At 38.8% G+C, this 23,405-nt stretch overlaps 1 protein-coding gene across 2 annotated transcripts in view; it reads left to right on the top strand.

Annotated features, from left to right (window-relative positions):
• USP9X (ubiquitin specific peptidase 9 X-linked) overlaps positions 1 to 23,405 on the top strand; it is a 102,477-nt gene that overhangs the window by 4,127 nt on the left and 74,945 nt on the right. For both annotated transcript variants that reach the window (XM_040530497.1, XM_040530487.1), the window contains exon 2: positions 22,084 to 22,337. In XM_040530497.1, the coding sequence (XP_040386431.1) occupies positions 22,242 to 22,337 (96 nt within the window). In that variant the 5' untranslated portion in view covers positions 22,084 to 22,241. The remainder of the gene's footprint in view (positions 1 to 22,083; positions 22,338 to 23,405) is intronic.

Raw genomic sequence — 23,405 nt, 5'->3', positions numbered from 1 at the left:
TCCCATCAGTGTGGAACATTGATCACAGTCTTTATTCTGCTCTGTTTTGAACACTTAAGAGGTGGTTTTTCTGCAATATCCAGTAGTGGCAAATGTCCATTGGTTAGCGGGCTGGTTGGGCAGTTAGTTATGTTTAGGAAGGGGAATTTGGTAAACCTTCGCATTGCAGAATGGTAGTTACAAGAAGTGATTTTTTTCATAGAGCAGCAAGGGATGGGAAGAAGGTCTTTTCCTAAGCGTATGCTTGCATGCAATGAGACTCAAATTTTTGTACAAATGACCTGGGAAGTTTGAGCTACTTTGAACTCACGAATTATAAAAACGCAGTAACATCTTTCATATATTGAATCTAGTTTTTGTTCTCTTATTCCTGGAGGGCCATCTTAAAGTTCTTATGCTGTTATAAGGAATTACAGTTTCATAATGAGTCGAGCTGTCATTTTAAAACTGCTCTTTTATATTGGCTGTCTCTTAAAGTTCTGCTATGTTCAAGGCTGTAGCTTGATTTGGGAATAGGATTAACAAAGATTCCCTCTGCACTTCCTGACAAGACTGTGTTTTGACTTAGGTCCTCTTGTTTAGAGTTGTGAAGAGATCGTGGCAGAAAGCCATTTCGTTGTGACTTTGCTCCCGCAAAGTGTCAATTGTTGCATATCCTAGACATTCCAGTGTCCCTTGGGCCCCACTCTGCGTGTTGAGCACTTTCTGTGCAATAGGTCTGGTTTGGTAAAAATTGTTAAAAACATAAGTATTGGTGAGGCTACAGGAGAGCTGTTAGTAACTTTCCCCACAATAGAAGAGGGGGGGAAGGTAAATAAGATCTTCAAGTAGGCAGTTGTGACTTAGTGTAGTGGGTTTTTGTTTGTTTGTTTTTTGAGAGAGAGCTTGACAGCACAGACAGTTCCTTTTGCATTTTCTGTTGTGAACTTTCTGGTATTTTCTCTTTATATGAGCCCATTAGTCTTGTTTTATTTGAGAGTTGAAGTCAGTCGGCTCGGTATCAAAGCTTTTTGGCTACTAGCTGTTGTCGATGTGTTTTCAAATAAAAATTGGAATGCTGGGAATTAAATATACGTGTGTGTGTGTGTGTATTGCTTGCTTTCTAAAGGAAACATCACTGCGCTGTGGTTTTCTTCAAGGATAAGTTATTATTAATTGTGAGACTGATTAATTGCTTTTGTTTTACTTCTTTGTTATTACACCTGTAAAAGAGATCCGTGAGATATCTTTTGTTTTAAAACCTAGTAATGTTTTCAATGCTAGTATTCTCAACTTTTTTTCATGAAGTTAAAATGTAAACTGCTTAACAGTAATGCATAGCTATCAGGAATGTTGCTGTGGAATACTTCTGTTTGTGGCATCCTTGGTCTGTTTACAAAACAGTATGTAAGCCTATTTTGTGATTTCATTTTCCTAACATGTGTAACTGCCAATAGAAAAATGTGGGTTTCTTGCATGTAAAAAAAAAAAAAGTTAAATTTAACCTTACTTGACATCTTAGCAAATAATATTGTCTGGTAGCTAGCATTTAGCCATGAATTTACTCATAGGAGGGGAATTCCACATTACATCATTTCTTAAAGTTGTACATCTATGAATGGAGAGCTCTCAACTCTTTTTCTAAAATCTTTTTAAGCTGATACTCGAGAATATGTTGAAGGCAAGACACAAACATATGACTCCTTAATATATGCTCATGTCTTCTCTTACTCGCTGTTATAACCTCTAAAATATTTCCTAGATACAAACTCTGCTATAAACTAGAGTTTTTGTTGTTTGTTTGTTTTGTTGTTTGTTTTTTTTAAAGGTGAACACTTCAAGATAATGAAAAGTTCATGGAGGGAATTTCACGGCCAACTTTTCATTAGGCTTTCATGTAAATATCCCAAACTTAAATAGTAGAAAATATTCCCTAGAAGAGGCTTTCTTTTACAGAAGTAACACTTTGTAACAGCTAAATGCCGAAGTGAAAAGGCATGGAAATGTGCATTGTAAATTCTGTAGGCCTCAATCCTTAAGACACTTAGATGCTGCTCAGCGTTTTTCCTAGCTTCAGTGGGACTAGACTGACATAAAGGTGTTATTTTGTGGTAGAGTGGTCTTAGCTCTAGCACTCTGAAATGACAAAGGAGTGTTAAGATGTGTTCCCTAAAGAGCAAAGTCGTGGTGTGTGCCAGCCAGGATCCCTCTGTTACCAGATGGGCCTTTTTGGTTAGAGGGGAGTGCCTTTGCCAGCACTGTGGTGTAGGACAGTGGTGACAGATTTGTATTGGCTGTGGGTGGAAGTTCGCTTTTTGTCCACTTTTGCTAGAAATGAACATTTACGGTGAAGGGGGGAAGTCCCTTATTTTTCTAACTCAATATGAGAGTGAACACTATTGTCAAAATATACTGGCATCTCAGTAGATGAGCCTTTTTGTCTGTTGGTGTTTAATTTTTCTGCTGTTGTAGCAATGAAATACTTCAATTTTTAATAAATTTCAGCAGAACAAGACCATAAATTTGAATCTTAAATAAGGAGCGTGGATCTGCTTGGCTTATTATTAGGTGAATAAGGGGATGAGAGACTGCAATTCCAATCAGCTAAAAAGGCTTAAACTACAGTTTTGTTTGCTAGAAGGCTTTGTATATTTCTAATTTAGAAATAGAATGTTAGTTGGTTGGTGATTGCTGACCTTTCTGTTTTGTGCGTGTTCCTGAATCCTTTAACTGTGACAATCTCCACAATATTTTTGTTTATTTATTTTACAAATTATGACACAAACTCTCTGGAGCTTGAAGGTGAAAACTCCGGTGATTTATTCTGTAGTTTCAGGCTCCACTTTTGCACAGTCTTCCATATGCCCAGACCCGTCTTCCAGACAGTGCTTTATTAATCACAGTGGGACCTTAAAATCCCAGGTGCTTTTCCTTGCTGCATGTAGTTGTTTATACAGACGTACACACGATATTTTTAAGGTGATGCACAGACTTCTTCCTCTAGGTAAGGTGGTAGTGTCAGATTTCTTCAGTGTTTTAGAGCTTTCTTGCTCTCTTTGAGTTTCTTCATGATAGTTCTGGTAATTAGAGAGGAAGATAACCTCCAGATTGTCTGAAAACTCTTTCTGTTTTTATTCCTACTGCAGTTTAGCCAGATTGCTGTGGTTGACAGTTTGTAACGTGTCTAGTGAAGATGTAACTTGAAACATGGATTCCCCTTATGGCATTTGAGAAGCTGTTAATTCCTTTACCTCTCCTTCCTTGTCTTAGGATTGGGAAAACACCTAGATTTCTTTTCATAAAATTAAAAGGTGAGAAGTAAAAATGAAAAGCTTTGTTTTCCTCAGTGGCAATGGATGCAGCAAGGCCAGCAAAGTGGGAAGGAAACCTTGCTGTGGTAAGGAAAATTATTATGACTCGTGTTTTCAGCCATGGGGAAAAAATGTGCGTGGTATCAGCCTCTGGTTAGCAGGTATGCCACTGAAGTTTTTCAGTTACCTGCCCATCCTGAGATTTTTGACTGGATGAAGTAGATTTTGGTAATGCACCCTGTCATGATTTTTCCTTTTTCATCATATTTTCCTGATAATGCAACAAGTATTTAGAGAACCAGTAACTACTTCTGGATACAGTGCCTGGAGGCAGCTGAGTAGCAATAGCGGATGACCAACCTGTTAGTTTTGTTTTGTTGTTGGCAAGCAGTAGCCAAAATCAGTTTGATTTGCAGATTTGTTTGTACTTCTGAAAGTTGTCTTTGAAACCGTGTTGCCGTAGAAAATTCAGTGTAAATAAAGCTGATGTCTTCAGGTTTCTGAAGACTTTTTACAGTAGTTGGGCACAAAGGAAGGAGATAGAAGATGAGGTAAAACATTTCTAAAATTGAAATTGTACTCAGTACCTGATGTGCTGTTTGCTTAAATGCTAGGTGTTTGCTTAGGTGCGTGTATCACCTGGGAAGACTGAGATGTTGTAGAAGTTGTATACATTATTGAGTCCAGCAGCAAGTAACTAACAGTTGGGAGCAGAGAAGCAAAGTCTCCACTGTGAGAGTTGCTTCAAGGTTGTGAGTATGTTCTTATACTCTCTTACACGTAAAACAATTCAAGGGTTTTAATGTTGATAAGCCTAGGTGGTTCCTCATGAGTCTGAAAATACAATACAGAGTAGTCGTTCACACTTACAATGAAAACTGTCTCTTTACTTCTATTTTCTGTTACTCTAAGTTCAAATTTTTGCTTTAAATATGACTATCGTATATTATTTAACTTCTAAATGACAGTTGTACACTAGGATTCTTTATTGTACCATATCTACTTAAGCTTCTCTAGTGTATTTGACACACGTAATTTCTCAGAACTTCTGCCCCTGAGGCAGGAAAAAAAGCCTTAACAACCATGTTAAACAGTTCAGTTGCAAGTTTTTCTATATATCTGTAGGAATTATGAAGAAATTATTTTGGGAGTATGTTTCTGTAGACTGGTACAGTAGATATAAAAAAGACTTCAGTGTTTCTTTCACCTCTGGGAATGTTTGTTTTCTATTAAGATATCTTAAACATCATGAAAAAGTGTTTTAATAAGAAATGAACTTTTTTTTTGTTTAAAGTTTTGGAGTTTGATCTTATTCGCCTGCATGGTCTAGCGTTATTTACCTGCTCCATGGTGAGATTTTATTCATCTCATAAAACTACTAGCTATGCCTTTTCCTTTTTTTCTTTTCCTTCCTGAATATCTTCTGTTTAGCCCATTCTATGTTCTCATGCCATTTTTTCCTTGGCAATGTTACTTGTGAATTTGGGGTGCCTGACTGTTTTAATGTCCATCTTCCTTCGGAGGTTTTTATCTTTCTCCCTGTCATATGTGCATACTGCTAGGTAGCTAATATTTTGTTTTCCCAAAATTGGTGGGGTTGGGTGCATACTTTGGACAGATTTCCTTGCTTGGATGTGAGTGTCTTATTTACAGACAACAACTTGTCACAGGTATATGTAGTTTGTGGCTGTTTTGTCATTGCTGAGCTTGTAAATGTGAGGTACAGTATTTTTGGTCTGATACTTGATAAATGCAAGTGAAAAGTTTAATTTCTCCCACTGCCTACTCCCAAGTTAAGACTTAAATGGAATTCAGATGGGAGAATTACTTTTTTTCCCCTGTCTGTTGTGTGTATTATTTCATCAGGGCTTGTGGTTTGTAATACTTCAGTAAAACCCAAAGCTTGATTTTTATAGTGCTTCCATCATGCATTTTTCAGTTGAGTTATCAGGTGGCTCAGGGAAGTCTCTTGAAAATTGTGTGCTATGTAAAGCAAATGAAGCAGAGAGCCTTGCAAAAGTGCAAAGGTCATGAATGATGTAAGCATTTTTTGATTTAAGGGTGAAATTTTCACTTAGCTACAGGTGAATTAAGAAGATTTCTCTAAGCGAAGATTGAAAATTCAGCAATCTGAGAATTACATTTGTCATTAACCGCTGTTTCCCCCAGTTCATTATGAACTCGTCTTCCCATTGAATCCCTGACTCCATCAGTTTGGAAGATTGATTGAATGGGATTGTCATTCAGTATTTTATCTTTTGACTTAATTCTGCAAATGCATGTCTTACATCGGTCTAACTCCCATACGGATTAGATTTATTAATCCATTAATAACCTTTATAGGAGCTTTTCACTCTCAACCTTTAAATTTCCCAAACATTACTGTATTACTTCTCACCTCACTCTGTAAATTAAAAGGCTTGTGTTGTCTTTTGTTTTATTGATGAGGAATTATGACACAGTGGCCATAAGCTTCAAAAAGTGCCTCCTATCGTAATGTTTCTACAGATTTTTGTTAGATGTTCTGTCATTACAGACACAGCTTATGTTGGCTTAAGTTGCTGTTCTGCTTCTTCGCTCTTCTTCAGTTTTGCCCGTGTAGCTCAATACCCAGAAAAATGGGAAGAAGATGAAGAGATTAATCTGAAAAAAATAGTTCCTCCAGCAACGTGTATGAACAAGGCACAGGCAGAATTCGGTTCTCAGGGGTTCTGTATTGCTGCCTTAAAACCTTGAGGCTTCCTTTTGACTCTGAAGTCCTGTTTCTTTTCTTGTGAAAACCATTTCTGCAACAAATAAGGTATGGGCAATTGTTCTTCCTTGTCCCTCAGTTGGTAACTGGCCACGCAGGGGACTTAGTTTGATGAAAGCAAACTTTATTTTGATGGAAATTAAATTACAGTGGAAACTAGTGCACTCTGAAAATCCCAAATTGTGCAGGAGGAAAATGGCACATTGAGCGTTTGTCCGTCTGTCTGTTTCTCACACACAGCGTTGTTATATGAAACTTCCTTTTGCTGAAAGGTAGTGAGACTTTGGCTGTCATGGTGGGTACAGCTGTTGTACTCAGTTGCTCACGCTCTCAACTCCAATTCCCGTTTTTTTAACCTGTGTCTGCAGACAACAATTGGATTATGCAGTCTTGTTTACAGGTTTATAGCTGGCCATTTTCTTTGTCAACAGAAGTAAAACTTTTGCCTGCTTCTGTGTGATACATCTTGTACCTTGCCTCCTGCTTTGTCACAGTTTTATGAGGTTGTGGTGAGGCTATTCAAAGTGTTGCTGCTAAATCAATTTTCCTGACTCGCTGGAGTCTGCGTGTCATTTTCTATTGTTCATTCCAGTGGTGTTACCATAATGTCCAGGGCAAAGAGGATTTTTTGCCTTTACCTTCATAATCTTCTCACCCTTTGCCCTATTTGCTCGGGCTAGTTAATGTGACTTTCATGACTGAACTTGTGCTATTTATGAATTGACATTCCTGGCATTTATTGTATACTAATCAGCTTTCTCTGTGCGCTTTTTCCTGTGTACTCATTATGCTTGAGAAGAGTATCAGTCTTCACGATGCTTCTGCATTGTCAAGACTCATCTCTTGCTCTGGTGTATGTGAGCCTTGGTTGCTATCGTCGCTAAATAATTACCCATGTAGTGTTGCCTTTCTTTTCCTCCTCTCTCAGATGTATTTCATGATGGATTTGCACCGATGCTAAAAGAGTCAGTTCTATCCGTGGAGAGATATATATTTATATATATATTCTGCCTGCTTCTTGTGCCATTGTTAGCGTTCGCATGGCGTGTGATCCAGACGAAAACTAAAATAATTTTCATTCCTTTCCCCCAGTTACCTTTCAGCCAGAATGGTTTCTTGATGTGGCTGACTATGCGATGATGCAAGGGCTAATACTAGCAGTGAGGTGGTGGTTGGGATGAAAGCAAACAACATCACTCTCCTCCTCTTCTCCTGACAGTTGAGACTTACCTGATTTCAAACAGACTGTGAAACCATACCTTCAGCTAAGGCTTGTCCACACGCAGAAATGCAGTGAAATTTCTGTTTGAAAATTTACCGGGGTGTAATACTATTACTGGGGAATAAGGTTGCCTTTTCTCACCGAGAGTCCAACAATACAAGCTGAGGAGTTTAATTTATGCACTGTAACGGTAAAGCTCTGTCACTGTCGCGTTGTGCTACTGTAGGCACTGTGTGTTAAACGAACAGTTGGACGCTCTTGTTCTCTCCTGGCCCGTTCATGGATTCAGCTGAAAACTGGTATCTTTATTAGTCTGTTTTGTGTACTGGAGGGAGGTGATGCTTGTTAGCCAGGGGGCTTATGTGATTTAGTGTTTAACCATTTTCTATGCAGGGAGAGGAGTAGTTGTATGGTTTTGGTTTGGTTTTGTGTGTTTGGGAGGGGGGTTGTTATGTGGTTTTTTGTTTGTTTGTTTGTTTTTAAATAGAATAAGTTTTGGGGTTTTAGTCACAACTGCAATGGAATTTTAAAAACCCCAGCTCAGTCCTTGGGATATAGTAGTAGTAGATGGTTATCTCCTGCATTTCCCAAAAAGAAAGGTTATGATATGCTTTCTGATAGGTTTTACAGCTACAGGAATATTAAGTTTCTGGAACAGAGGATCCTCTGGGCTGTGGGTATGAAAATAACTCTCCTGTTTTCAGCCCTGCTTGGCTCTTCATATGCTTTCGGGGGGCTTTCTTACTTGTTTGCATCCAACTGCCTCTGCTACTACCTTTTGGCATTTAAATCCAACAACCACCTTCGTTGTGCTGGCAGAAGGAGCAAGAAGACAAAACTGTTGCTCCTGCTGCCACTTCTTATTTCCCTTCAGAGAGGCCAGGATTTTTAAGGGGATTTGTTATACAAGTCCTCTGGAGCAGATAGATCATTTTCAGTGATTCTTGGAGCATTCAGCCTGTTTGGGCAGATGGCTTGTATGAGTTTAATTGGAATAGAGCATGTTTCAGGCAGACAGTCTTCAAAAAAATTCTCTCTGCAAAATCTCCAGGCTGAGATACACACTTGGTACACTGATAACTAGTTGGAAGTTTGGCTAAGCTTGTTAAGCAATTATGAAGAAGCAGCGTTTAACCAAAACATAAATTTAAATGCTGGTAACACTTTCATCTGTATTAGAGGTATTTTAATTTATTCTTGATGATGATAGTAATGTCTGAGTGCCTGTGCTTAGTCTGTGCTTTCTAATTCGATATTACATGAAAAGCAAAGTTAAAAAATTTAGTGAAATGAAGGCTGGTACAATACTGGGAACACTTAAAGTATTTGAATGTAGGGATTTTTAAATGTCTACAAATTTCATAAAGTTAACTTTGTCATGGTTCAAGAGTATAAAATGCTTCCAACTTAGTATCTGGCTTAGATGCTGTACCATGTTTTAACTCCTTGCATTAAACCAAGCAGTAGGTTTTCTGAATTCTGTTGTTTAAGGGAGAACTTGTAAAAGGTATTGATAATGTCACGGGATATTATAGGTATAGACTTTGAATAATTCTCTTAAATGTAATGTTTAAAGTAGTTTGGAGAAGCCCTTGAGTTCTGCATAGAACATGAAAACACGAAGGGAGTCAGAAGGGTCTAGTCTGATTTGGCAGGCTAACTTCAAACTTCACTTTTCTAACAGAATTCCTACAGTGTAATTTATACTGTTGAGTTGCTTGGAGTCTTAAGTGCCCTATACTATAAATACTTCCATGGTCTAAAGCCATAGTTGAAATGAACCTGAAAGATGCCATTAAGCTTCCCTTCCACTACTTGAGAAAGAATGAAGGTAGGAGAGGCCATGCACCATCTACCTGTAGCCTGGTAGAACACACAAACCACAGCAGAAATAACAGCAGCTATGATGTATTTATGTCTTTCTGGCAGAAACCAAGCACAGGGATGGTGCAGAGCATGAGGAATCGTAACGTGAACATTTGTACAGCTCTGCGTTGAGCAGGATCTCCCAAGGGTGGAATGGTGAAGTGCTACTACCTTTTTCATTCTATCCCCCAGCAAGAAGTTGTGAAATACATGAAACTGCTCTGGTGTAGCAGATCAAAGGGAGTACTTTCGATTTAAACTTTTTTTTTTCCATCAACTTTTCTTCTATTTTTGTCTGCAGTTGTAGATGTGTGAATTCTCTCTAACTCTTTTCTTAGAGGAGGAGCTGTATGCTTCTTGGTTTCAGCTTCATTCCCCTTGCTTACAAAAAGATGCTAAAAACCCCTGAGATTTCTTTGTGAGCCCTGCAGCAAAGGAAGAACACAGTTTTCAAGGAAGTTCTGAAGGTCACTAGAGCTGGAGGATAAAGGGCCTTAACAGTCATTAAGGGCTTGAGCCCAGTTCCATAATAATAATTTTATATTACTTTGTGGACACTTCTTGGAATTCACAAAACTCATGCTGTTCTCTGGTTAACAGTAAGACCTGATTTAGAAGGAAACTATAGAACTTAATGCAACCTGAAATAACAAGAAAAGCTGCCTACATAAGTTGCAGAACTAAAGTTATGGATAATGATATAACGTTCAAAGAAAACAAGATCAAATTGGGCTTAAGCTACTCAAGTTAGGCTTAAGCTACTGAAAAATGTAGTGATGACATTCATCTCTCAAAGGCAAAACAAAAGTGAGACTGGCAGTTCTTTTACAAACAGAATTTTTGGCTGCCTTTTTCTTGAGCACTTGCTTTAATGCTTTAAGAATGGAAATTCCTCAACACAGAAGAATGCAAAGGCAATAAACCATTTTCTTTTTAGTTGAGTTGCTTAGGAGGTTACATGTTAACAAAAGCAGTTTTTGTTTGTTTTAACATTACCTTGTAGTTTCTTGCTGAGTACTTGCTTAAAAAAAACAAAACACCACCACTCCCAATAAAACCAATCAACCACCTAGATTTTGGGGGTAAAAATTAAAAAAAATAAGTACTGCACCTTTTCTGGCATGATTTGACTCCTTTTAAGAGCTTTGTGATGAGGTGCTCTTTTGGTTTTGTTTTTCAACAATGAAGGCTTACCAGTATTCTTTCCTGTTTATAGCCGGTAGTAATTTTTTTTATACCCTGTTATTACTCATTTTGTTTCAAGCATATTAAGCCTGATTGACCCCCATTTAACTTTGTATTTTGTCTGTATTTGCTGGCTGCTAAAATTTCCGATGTAAAACCATGACAGTGTCAGAGTATTTAGTTCCTCCTGTGTCAGAAGATACAATTCCTAACCCCTTCCAGTGTGTTATCCCTGGGAGAATGGCACTGGATGGAAATGTTACCCAGTGTTCTGTGCAGGCATTCAGTATCCTCCTTTCTCACCTGGTATGAAGAGTAGTGTTACTGAATTTATTATTGTTCGTCATTTACAGTTTCAAAGTTATGTTTAAAGATGGTTTCTGTGTCTGGGTGTTAGTTCTTAATCGAAAATGCCTCTTGTAGTTGGGAGGGGTATCAGCTGGTCTCCTTAGCTTTGTGTACTTTTTCAAACATCCAAGAAATGTTTTTGTGCCTAACTAGCCAAACTTTTGCAAAACACACATTTCAGGTGTTGGTTGTGTTCTTGCAGTCTGCAGCTTAAAATCTCCTAGCATGAAATAATACCTTACTGTATTTATAACTTGGGTCTTCCACACTGTAAAGGACATATGTTGTGTGGAAAACTACGCCTCTCCTCAAAAGTTGTAGGGTGACAGCAGGTCCTCTCTGTTCTTCATGGCTTTGTTTACGTGCCTGATTGGCAACGATTTTTTCTTTGAAAAGAAAATGTCAGTTATAAATGCAGCTCATACAGTACTTGCCTGCTGAATTCTCAGTTCTTTTTCTCCTCTGATAGGTTCAAAAGTTGAGCGAGAGAGTAGAAATAACAGTCTGAAAAGGACATCTTTATTCCCTTACTGTAAGGGAGTGAGATAAACAGCAGTTCAAAACCCCAGAACAACTAGGCTGTCTCAGAAGGGGATGCTGTGTCCTGTGGCCAGTCTTGTAATCGCTTCAGATATTTAATTCAGCATGTAACACTCTCTTCTCACGGGGCAACTAATTCATGTGGAGGGTATCTTTGTTGCCACTTGTTGTTTTTTCTAGATGTAAAGGTTGTAATTCACAAGTTTCTTACCAGTTCTGCAACCAAAATGATACTCTTCTTTTAAAAAGATAACGATCCAGAGGTTTATACTTGCTAAAAACATGCAATTGTGGTGTTCACGTTTGGTTGCTTTTCTAGAATAAGTATTCTTCCAGTCATGTTTCCCAATATATACAAAAAATTTTTATACCTTTTTTTTTTTCTAGTCAAATGACCTGACACTTGGCTATGTTAGTGCACATTTTATTGTGCCAGGCTTATCAGATGATAATGAGAACTCATCACAGAGTAATCTGTGTTTATCGCCCCGTTAGTTTGTATGCCACGTGTAGAATTTCTGACAGATTTTATAGCTTTTTCTGAGTTATCAGTAATAATGAGTAATACGGGATTGAGAATTGATAACCTGTAGGGTTTGGCTAGGAGTGTTTGTCCCTGTTTGTTAAAACCCTGTTAGTAGCTTCAAATTTAATCACTGGATATATATTTTTCATTTTATTTGAGAAAACCTGTTTTGTTTACTGTAAACATAATCAAAAAAGCATGTAAAAATGCAGGTAACTGTTAACACCTTTCACGTTCTTGATAAAATATTAAACTAATCACACTTACTAGACTGTAGGAAGTTGCATTAGTGGCAACTAACAGGTTTATGTCCAGAGATGGTAATTTGATTTCCTCTCTCTATTCCCCCCACTTCTCCCCCTCTTCCGTTCTGTGCTATTTTGGACTATATCCTGTTTTCAAAGATCTAGTAGAAGTCACATCTATAGATTTCTTAGGGTTCTTGATTATCTCATACTAAATATTTTAGTATAAATACTAAATACTCTGATCAGCTTCACACAAGAGTTTTTGTAAGTTGTTTTAATGTATTACATGGAAAATATTGGAAACAGTTTTTTGTCTTGTTTTCAATATCATAACACAAAGTGCATCAGATTCAGAGCAGAAATATTACTTAATATGGCAGAAAAGGTTGAATTGTTTAATGATTTCTATAATGATTGCTAGGACATTTTAAATATATTTCTTAATTATGTATGATGATAATATGTCTGTGCTGGGAAATACGTAAGTGTAGATAAGGATTAAAAATTAAATTTGTGGACTGTACATTAAAATGAATTGGGGGGGGCGCACGTGATTTAGGAAAACCTCATTCTGTTTTGTTAGTGTTTTCTAATATGTTTACCTAAAAATTAATCTTATTTAGAAGTGCAGGAAAAATGAAGTGTTACTTACTACCTGCATTGGTATACAAAGTTTTGTATTCCACTGAAAGTTTTAAAGACTCAATGTGCCAAAAAATTACCTCTGTTATCATCGCTGTCCAGTTATTGTTTCCTGATCCACTGCTAGATGTTGTCACAATGAAGAACAAGAACAAAAGTTTCAATGCCATTACAGACTTACATAATTTGTGTCTGCTCTTAAAAAACACATTAATTGGCAAGAATTGGAGGCTGTGTTGTGCGCATCCTCATGCAGAGAAGACACGAAGATGAGTACTGCTGTGTAAACATAAGTGTCTGGTCTGCTGTCTCTTTCAGACTCTGTAATGCCTCCCATTCCCCAAACCTTTCATTCTCCTCTTGTAGTGTGCTTGGGCAACTCACAGGAGGTCACTGATATCTCAGTGTTAGGAATTTTTTTAATTTCCTTTGTTCCCTAGTGCATTGCCGTAGGAATTCATGCCTTGCTGAGAAAAAGCTTTCATTTTTAAGCGGAATTAAGTCTTTATTTTTTGCTGCCCATACTAATGAGAATGTATTGTGATTTTTCCCATTGACTTTTGAGCATCCAATAATAATGCTCTTTGCAGCAAAAAGGCAGAGCAGTCAAGTAGAATGCAAAGTAACATTAAAAGTTAATTATACCTTTTCAAAATCAAGCAAAATGAAATCTTTTCAAAAAGCCTAATAGCGTAACATCTTGTAATTATTAACATTTGGATTAATGTTTTAAGGAGCAAACAGGGTTCTTAAGGTATTACGGACTATAAACTTCACTACATAGCTTTGAGAGTTGTAACTACTACATCCATTTTAGAACTGGGTAAACAATGTGAAGTACTTAATATGGCCATGACTGAACAACAAATATAAGAAGGAACTGAAAGCATTTTATCTATCCTTGTTGCAAACATTAGACATATTCTTTACTTTCTTGCTCTAGCAATAAGTAGACATAATGTAATATCTCCATAGACGGTAGAGTATCAATTGCAAATGTGTATATTCCTTTTAATAAATCTAGAGCACTGTCTAAATATAAACATGAAACCAAGATTTGTCCTTGCTTATAGTGTTCCACTGCGGCCTGTAAAGGACTAAGATTGCAGTTGGACCCACGGTATCAACTCAATCGTAATTGGCTCTATTGCCAGGAATACATTTTTGGAATGCAGAAGGGCAGCTTCCTAAGTAAATAAACTGTAGCATAATTGGAAAAAAAGTATAGCAGTGTGTTGCTTAGCTGGGAAAGATTGAATCTGACTCTGAAGCAAATGTACGTAACAGAATTCTTAGAACTGGTTTTTAATTATTTTTTTAGTTTTGAGGTTGTTTCCTGTTGAAGCTTGTTCTTTTAATATAAGGTGGAAGGAAATCTTACCCACTTTTTTTGCATATTCATTGTGAATTTAAGGTCTGTATAGTAAATGGAAGTCGTAGCTCAAAACATTTAAACAGTTTTTAAAACGGATGTTAGCATTTTCCAGATAGAAGTGACTCTGAGTTACTAAGTGTGGTATTCTTAGGCTGTAGTGCATGCATTTACCAGTGTTTTGCTTTATTTATTTGACTTCTTGATGTGCTTGCAAAGTCTGGTTTGTTTTACTATTGTGACCAAAATCATCCTCTCCCAGCATAAAACACACGTCATCTCGCTACTTACCAGTGGCATGAATGTAGTTTGTTGATCACCTGGAAGTGTTTAAGTACTTAAGAAACAGAATTGCAGGGTCTGTAAATTTTACATCCCTCTTTCATCCGTCATTCAGCTGTATTAAGTGTCACTGAGGACACAGTTTGGTACCAGTTGAGTCAGGGGAGCTCGCATTGAGAGCTCCTGTGAACAAAGGAACAGTCGTGCTCAGTGAGAGGCCATCCCACTCCAGGCCCTGTCTAGGGCAGAGTCCTGAACGTGTGCGTGCAGAAGAGCATGGCAAGGCCATGGCTGAAGGGAGCCTGGTTAATTGTCATAATATTTGCTGGTTTTGTGTGTACGGCATTGACTGTGTTATTTCTTGGTGCTGTGTCTTTGGCATTCTACTTGATCTACGGTCACGCGAGCAAAACACTTTTTCTTCTTCAGAACAGGAACTAAAATTGACTTTTCTGTTTGGTAGCCAGAGGAATGATGTGTATGATCTGAACGCTTGACCTCTTGCTGATATGCCCTCTGGGGAAAAAGCATCCTGTACCTTAAGTACCCACTGGTATACTGGGACTGAACTTCATTGATTCTTGCCTTTAAGTAAGACAATCCTTATGTTCTAAAGGATATCCTTGTTTGTGTTGTTTTTGTGTTGTTGGTTTTTTTTTCCTCAAGTCCTTTGGGAAGTTATTCCATGTGGAAACAAGATGTCAGTTTTACTGTCCTGATGTGCAGGGCCAAACTGAGTTCTCAGCCTTAACTCGAATACAGTTAGCTTTTATTAAAATTTCTTGGACTTTAACCTTGGCATTTAGATGAGATCAAGATTCATGGGGCAACTTCAGCCATGGAAATGTGAGAAGAGGCTTTACTTCTGATCATCTGATGAGCCTGTCCATATGAACCACAAGCTTAGGCTTACTGTTACGCCTGGAAGAGTTAAATGTAGCCAGATTCTGCTCTTCATCAGTATGTCTCACGTCTGTTTACATGGGAAACCCGTCCCATTTGCTGTTCGGAAAACTTCTCAAAAGGTGAAATAATCCACGTTGTTTTTGCAGTAACAAAGCTATCAAAAAATTTTGCTCTTTACATCATCAATACTACTAGGCCTAGTTGTGTTTTTTAAGTGACTGAAAAAATGCTGATTTCTATATCCCCATTCTTGAATTACGCCACACATAATCATTATTATAATTCTTGTAACACATGAATTAGACACTTTAATTTCTCTCACATTATTGAACTTTGTTTTCCCCAGATCTTGATTCACATTAAGGCTTCAATCTTTGAATGTCCCTAGGACTTTAAATTTTCCACAAGACTTCTGCATAAAGTCCAGAGTTACTTAAAATACAGGTGGAGGACAGTAGGATCAGGCTGTCACATCTCTAAATGTGTAATGCAAATTGTATTTGTTGATCAAGCAGCATGACACATCATTGCTTAAAACTAGCATTTTCTGCAGCATTCCTGTGCAGTCTCTTCAGCATAGAATGCTGCATAGCTGGTACTGGACAATCTGAATGCATTTAGGCAACTCCTCCTTTGAGAATGCATTTAGGCAACTCCTTTTTTTTGAGACTAACGCAGTTGAGAGCTGCGGTCCCTTGGCTTTCCCCTTGACCTGGCAGTAAAAGGTGATGCTTTGTTCCAGTAGTTCATTCTCTGTGCTTTCACAGTTCGCTCAATTCATGTGAATGGTAGATGTAGGAGCTTCTGGCAAGCGAAGTTGCATACCAATAAGTAGATGTAGATTAGTCTTCACCTGTCTCAACATTATTTTGAAATTAAATGTATGTGTTTATTTATTCTGAAGAAACTGAAGTATGTTTGAGGATATCCCTCTTTATTTTCTCATGTGATGTTGAAGACAAATAGAAGTATATGCTTCCATAGATGTTCCCAACACTCCAGAAACCTGTGCTGCTGACTATCTTAATTTCAGACATGGCATGGAAAGATCAGTGAAAAAGGTTACTTGGCTAACCTGATTCTTAATGGCAGTAGTTTTAATTCCTGTTTGTTACAGTTGCTCAAAATCAGTCTGTGTCTTGAAAACTTGCATGATAAGGCATCAATTACTTAGGAATTTAATATTTTGACATAATGTATTGTTACCTGATGCAGTTGCCTAAGTTCCAAATGCACTTACTTCTTTACTGGGAGAATAAATTAATTGTCTTTGTAATATAAATTATTTAAAATAAATAAGTTTCTCCAATTGCTGCTGATGGGGTATATTTTAAACACCATTGTATGTTAGGCACCTCTTGCTCTTGAATAGTAGCTTACTGATGAGTTTGTATGAATCATGAATACGTTTCAATTTTAGTGCCTGTCAGTGTTAATGAGCAAGTTGCTGGGACCACCGGTTTTATTTTCTGATTACATAAATCACTTCCTCCTTCCTGAAAGATACAAGGCACAGAGAAGGAGGATAATGATAAATCTGTGGGGGTGTGTATAGAATGTAACTGCTGAATTAGGTCAGTGTTACACTTTTGGGAACGTGTTTCTAGATGAGAAGGTGTTCTGATTGAAATGAAGGAATAGGGCAGAAGGTCAGATTCCGAAGCCTAGAATTTTTAAACGAGAAGCATGTCACAACCCGTGTGATGAGTCAGTATTTATTAGGACTTGAAGAAGGCAGTTCCCAGAATCCTCTATGAAGCGAGGCTGTGATACCTTTCAATCTGAAATTTGTACTGCCTCAGTTTTTGAACTTATGATTCAAAAGCTCATCTTCTGTGAGATCCTGTTAAGATAGGAATGTATCTGCAAACACTGGAAAAAATTCATTGTATTCATTGTAAATTCTTAATACAGTTGTATGATTTTTAGAAAGCTGTGGTCTTACCTGTTGGGTAGGTTAGTATGCTGGGGTACATTGTTACCACACATCCAGTGGGTTTAGTACTGGGGCACATATTCTCGCTCATACAGCTAATCAGATCCATTTAAATAAAAGGTAGGGCTTTGGTAACGCACATGAATGATGAACTGTATTTTGAGGTCTGCTGCAGTCATCTGTCCGCACGTACTTGCTTTTTTCTGGGATTCAAGAGTACAGGCAGCTCACCTGGGAGGAGGGCTCTCTGTTTTGGGGCATTTCAGTGACGTTTGAGGGAGCAAGCAGCCACGGCGTAGGTGTGCCACCACACTGAGCTGCTTCTCACACCTCGGCACAGAGGCCCCAGTGCAGGCAGAGCAGTGCCTGCAGTGGCCACATGGGCAGCGTGTGGAGTCAAAGCTGCAGTGTGGAGTCAAAGCTGTGGTCGTCTTTTCCCAGTGTGACTAACGTGGCAGGGAGCCAGCAGAAGCAGAACTTCACCTGGAATGTTATGGCGGCTCAGCATGACGTAAAGAAACAGGAAGAAGCACGGCAAATCAGGATTTGCTTAGCTGGCAATCCAAACGGAATGTCAACGGGGTTTATTTGACTGAGTCTTCACAGCCTCACACATTGCTTAATTAACAATGCGCTAGTTAGTGTGGCAGTTAATAGGTGTCTGTCTCCATCCTGACACTGTATCAAGACATCCATTCTCAAAGCCTTTGGATGAGGATGGTAATTTTTTTAACCACTGCTTAGTATGTTGAATCCTAGATCAAATGTAGTAGAAATGAGAAAAAAACTAACACAAAGTCTCCACAGGATTCAGCTGAATACAGGCAGTTAGAATTGTTTCTGTTGGGCTACGTGTGTGCTCAAAATGGGATGCCACTGCATCAGTTTACATGTGAATATGGACAGGTTAATTATAACTAGGTGTAAAGGTTAATCTCGGGCTGAGCCAAACTATATGCCTTGGTGAGTTTTAACTCTTTAACATTTGAAATTGAATAATCTGAATTAAAGAAATGATTGGAATTCAGAATTTCACAGTTAATCGGTTCTACGGAATTGTAATTAATAAAACAATGCAGAGATTAAAGCAGTACTGTGTTCTGTGAGGGTGTGCAGTTCGATGCTTTCTCTACATCATAAATGGCTAAATTGGTGGCTAAAAACAGCCAGTGAATGACTCCCTTCTACTACTGTTTAAAATACCTAAATTGATAATGATTTGTGCTTACAAAAACATGTTTTCTTTTGTAATTAGAAGGAAAATACCTCAACAAGGATATCTTTGAAATTTAAAATGCACGGATACTGTAAGAAGCAATCAGACTGTTTATCGGAGGTGCAGGGGTTTAAGTTAGCTGCTGCAGAGCTTGAAGTTACTTTTGTATCTCTGAGTACATCTAGAAAATATTGGGGGGAAGAGGAGAGGGAAGTGGACAACCCTCACAGTTGTCCTTGTCTTAAGTATTCTGACATGGCCAAACCAGGTGAACTTCTCTGAGGATCCTGAAATACGCTTCTGTAAAGAATGGGAATATAATATCAGTAGTATGCATAAACTATCATGATTAGTGTCTGAAGTCACTAAATAGAAGGAAGAGGACACATCAGAAAGTCATTTTTGTAAATGTTCTGTATTTACTAGTGTCTACAGAATTCTGGGTATTTTTACTACACAGATCTTGTTTTAATCTGTGAATTTGCAAGACTGTTGGTCAATGTAGTACTCGTTTTCTTCTGTCTCCTGGTTAAATTACATCACGTGCCTTGGGCAGAAATGAATTTACAAGAATGCTTTGCCCAGACTTTTCAACAAAGCACAGAGGCAAAATCTGAGTGTAAATCCATGCTGGCTGTAAGGTCAGTGTAACGGGAGAGCTGCAGTTTTGTCCTGGCTTAGCACTAGGGTGAGTATTCTGTGGTTTTGCAGTGTGCCAGTTCAGGTAATTACAGAAACTGAAAAATAATCAGTGTTTGTTTCTTCTCGTACTCTGCAGTGGTTCCCTTGAGGATGAGTTGAGCAAAAGAATTAGAATCAGAAGGAGATGAGACAGAAGCAGCTCGCATGTCACGCAAGTTGTAGGGGAATCCCAGGTGTCAGAGGTCACTTCCCTCTGCAGTTTAGGGGCAGCCTAGACCAGGATTCCACCCTTTCCTCCCGGCCTCTTTGCTACCTCAGTGAGTGTGCCAGCACAAGTTTTGTGTGGCCAAATTGCAGACCAGACCTGTTGAGGAAGGAGAGAGGTGTTTATTGTGGTCATAGAGTTGGCTTAGGGCTGTTGAAAAATACAGTGTAAGTTGGCAGAAGTTTGATTTCATTGGTTTATGCAGACACTTGGAAGCCTCAGTCAGGTAATGCAGGGGAACTGAGTGCACTGAACTGTGGTACAACGTGTATTCACGTGGTTGGAAACTTGGTCATGCTGATATTTTCTACCTAGCAATCTTTCTAAACTTCATCGGAAGAAAAATACTCGGAGGAGGGCACTTAAAAAAAGAACACCAATTAAAGCAAGTTAGTTTTTAAAGTTGCATTTTAAAAGTCAGTTTCATCCTGAAGAAAACTTGAGTTGGTAATGCCTTTTGCTCTAGATTTTAGCAGGCTTAGTAAATTCTGTAAATGTAAGCCCTGAAGGGTGGGGATGGATTACAATTGACTGTATTCCAAGGACACAGTTTTGTTCAGATGCAAGCATTAGTTTAGTGGCAATACTAGAGTTTTCTAAATTTGTTGGTGATAATAAGATCGGGGGCTGGGTAGAGGAGGAGTATTATATATGATCCAAATTTGCACTGTATTTGTAACCGGCCTTGCAAATTGGCACAATTTAGGAAAGGATTTTAAAGTGTCTTAGAGAAAGACAGCAACAGCATTGAAAAAGAATTGGCATGAGATGCTGTAATGAAGCAATTATTAATATGCATAGTGTTACAGCAGAAACTTTAACTTGTTAACCTGAATAGAATAGAATAGTTCAGTTGGAAGAGACCTACCAAGATTTTCAAGTCCAACTGGCTGACCGCTTCAGGGCTGACCCAGAGTTAAAACTTACCGTCAAGGGCCTCATCCAAATGCCTCAAATGTGGACAGGCATGGGGCATCAACCACCTCACCAGGCAGCCTGTTGCAATGTTTGACCACCCTCACAGTAAAGAAATCTTTACTGATGTCCACTCTGAACGTCCCCTGGTGGAGCTTTGTGCCATTCCTCCACGTCCTCTTGTTGGTTACCGTGAGAAGAGACCGGTGCCTCTCTTCTGTTCACTTTCCCTCCTCAGGAGGTTGCAGAGAGCAATGAGGTCTCTTTTGGCCTCCTCTTCTCCAGACTGGACAACCCAAGTGTTCTCAGCCTCTCTTCGCAGGACATGCCTTCCAGCCTTTTAACAACTTTGCTGCTCTCCTTTGGATGCTGTCAAGGACCTTAACAGCCTTTTTATTATAGTGGAGCCCAGAACTGCACGTAATATTCGAAGTGAGGCCACACCAACACTAGAGATGGAGAATCTCTATTCCTGGCCTCTGTTGACCAGCTGCCTATGCTGTGTTTAGTGCACCCCAAAACTTGGTTTGCCCTCTTGACTTGCCAGGGCACACTGCTGGCTCATGTTGAAGCTCTTTTCTGAATATCTGCAACCAAGCTTCAATACCTGAAGGGAGGTTGCAAAGAGCCAGGCTCTTTTCAGTGGTGCCCAGTGCCAGGACAAGAAGCAGTGGGCACAAAGTGGAGCCCAGGAGGCTCCCTCTGAGCACCGGGCAGCCCTTCTGTGCTGTGCGGGTGAGGAGCCCTGGCGCAGGCTGCCCAGAGAGCTGCGGGGTCTCCTCCTTGGGGATCTCCAAAAGCCGCCTGGGCACGGCCCTGGGCAGCCTGCTCTGGGTGGCCCTGCTTGGGCAGGGCTTGGAGCAGGTGGCCTCCAGGGGTCCCTGCCAGCCTCACACATCCTGTGATGCTGTGAATCAGGAGCTTAGCAGCACCAAATCACTCTTACCAAAAACTTACAGAATTCTTTCTACCACCCTACCTTTTTTTTTTTTTTTTTTTTTTTTTTTTTTTTTAACTTCGAGTACTCTTGTTAGTTTCTGTAGCACTTGGAAGTCTGAGTTGGTCTGGAAGATAACATGGTTATATAGTGCCCTGTGATAGAGTGTGTAATTGTTTGTGTAACTTAGTACTTTTATTTTTGTTAAATTACTGTAGAGTAAAATAAATACTGAGTCTAAAATAAAATAATAGGTATAAAATAAAACTTTTTTACTCAAATGATAAACAATGAAGTTTAAATATGTAGCAATTATTGAATGTTGGTATATCATTATTACAACATCAGTAAGTAAATCTGATGTCCCCATTTTCATATAATCTCCTAAAATACTTGGTGGGGGTGAGATGAGCTTTGTAGTGGGCTTGAAAAGTCAACAGATCCAGGTTTCCATAGGCGAGTGCTGGAGCTGGAACAAGGGAATACAGGTTAAATGCCCAGAATGAATACTGGCGTGCTTACAGAAGTTTGGTTGCAGACTCTCTGTTAGTCTTAACTGAGGTAGAAACAATCTTCCCTAACTCCCCTCAGACATCTGCAGTTGGACACTGTCGGGAAGAGAATATCGGAAAAGATGACAAATGTGCTGGTTTATGCTCTTAATCAGGTCATGAGGTACACTTCTTTGTGGGCCTAGATCAGCACCTTGAATTCAAATTGAAAATCTACTGTAGCAGTTTAAGCACGATTGTGTCAGAGTAAACAGCTGCATGTGTTTGGATGTGTGTCAGTTTCTCAGTGGTGTAACAGTAATTATCAGTATAATTTTTGCTTAGAGTGTTAAAATCATGTTAAATATTTCAATTGTTACCTTTTGATGTCAGTTGTACTCAGTAAAAAGAAATACTAAGTCTAAAATAAAAGATCCTTTATAGCAGTATATTTCTTTCGTGCATGTAGCAATATAGCATATTGTCTTTCTTTTTTTTTCAGGTTATGCAATGGTCTCTGCAAGATGGCATGTTCTTGAGTTGGAGCTTTTTAAGGCAAGCATATGCTGGTACTTCAACTTTACTAAGTGGACTATAATTTCTTCTCTCACAACAACTACTTAAGCAGACAAAATTGCAAAGATCTGCCCTGTGTCGAGTATGACAGCCACGACTCGTGGCTCTCCGGTAGGAGGCAATGATAGCCAGGGCCAGGCTCCTGATGGACAGTCCCAGCCTCCCCTCCAGCAGAATCAGGTATGTTACTAACTATTAAGTTATCTAGCAATAAAGGAGTCGTTTCTTTACAAATGGCATTTATGACTTATTTGAACTGTGAGTTTGTATAGTCCTAGAGATGTCTAGTTAAATTAGCTATTCTTTTTTTCTTTATGGAAGTACAAAAGAAATTTCAGGGATGAAGGCAGTGCTATTGGCACATTAGGTACTGTTAGGGAGCATGCAAAAGTGCTCCCTTTTCAGGCAGTGGCATAGCTTTTTCAAGCGTATTTATTTTGAAAAATAAGTGTTCTTGGAATTATATTGGAAGATTGCTCAGAACCGCATTGTTGTTGTGTCTGCCACAGACTGGTAAAGCTACTCTGTGACTTCAGTTCTGCAAAAGCACTTTTTGGATAAAAGAGCTTATGGGCATAGGTATCTCTTTATTATCAGCATCATCTAAGTCTGTGTTCATTGTACTTAACTACCTGAACCACATAGTGTTGGAGTTTTTTTTGAACATGGTATCCTGCTTTCAAAAGAAAACTAAAAACTTTCAGGTAAGCTACATGATAATGTAATGATTCTTTTTTTTTTTTTTTGTCAGGGAAAAAAAAAAAGATGCATTTAAACATTGTGACCAAACCTGGTTAAAAGAAAAGCCACATCTTTTCATTTAATGCAGTATGAAGGTGACGTTTGTTTAATAGCAACCCAGTTGCTTGCTCTCTCCATCTAAGTGGAATGGGAGAGAGAATTGCAAGGGGAAAGTGAGAAAATTTGCAGGTTGTGATGAAGACAGTTTTAATAAGTGAAGGGGTGGAGGAGCAGGAAGTGATGCAAAAGCCGTCACACACCACCAGTCAACAGATGCCCTGCTAGTCCCCAGCCTGTTGCTCCCCTGGGGGGAAAACTGCCCTCGGTCTTATTGCCAAATGTGACGCTATATGGTATGGAATATCTCTTTGGTCACTTCGGGTCAGCTGTCCCAGCTGTGTCCCCTCCCAGCCTCTTGTTCACTCATAAGCTACCCACTGTGGGGACAGAGTGAAAATGGAGAAGGCCTTGACGCTATAAGCAGTGTTCAGCAGTATCTAAAACATA

The sequence above is a fragment of the Cygnus olor genome, chromosome 1, assembly GCF_009769625.2.
Source record: "Cygnus olor isolate bCygOlo1 chromosome 1, bCygOlo1.pri.v2, whole genome shotgun sequence".
Taxonomy (NCBI): Eukaryota; Metazoa; Chordata; class Aves; order Anseriformes; family Anatidae; genus Cygnus; species Cygnus olor.
Note: the sequence above shows the minus strand (reverse complement) of the source record. Positions and strands in the feature narration are given on the sequence as shown.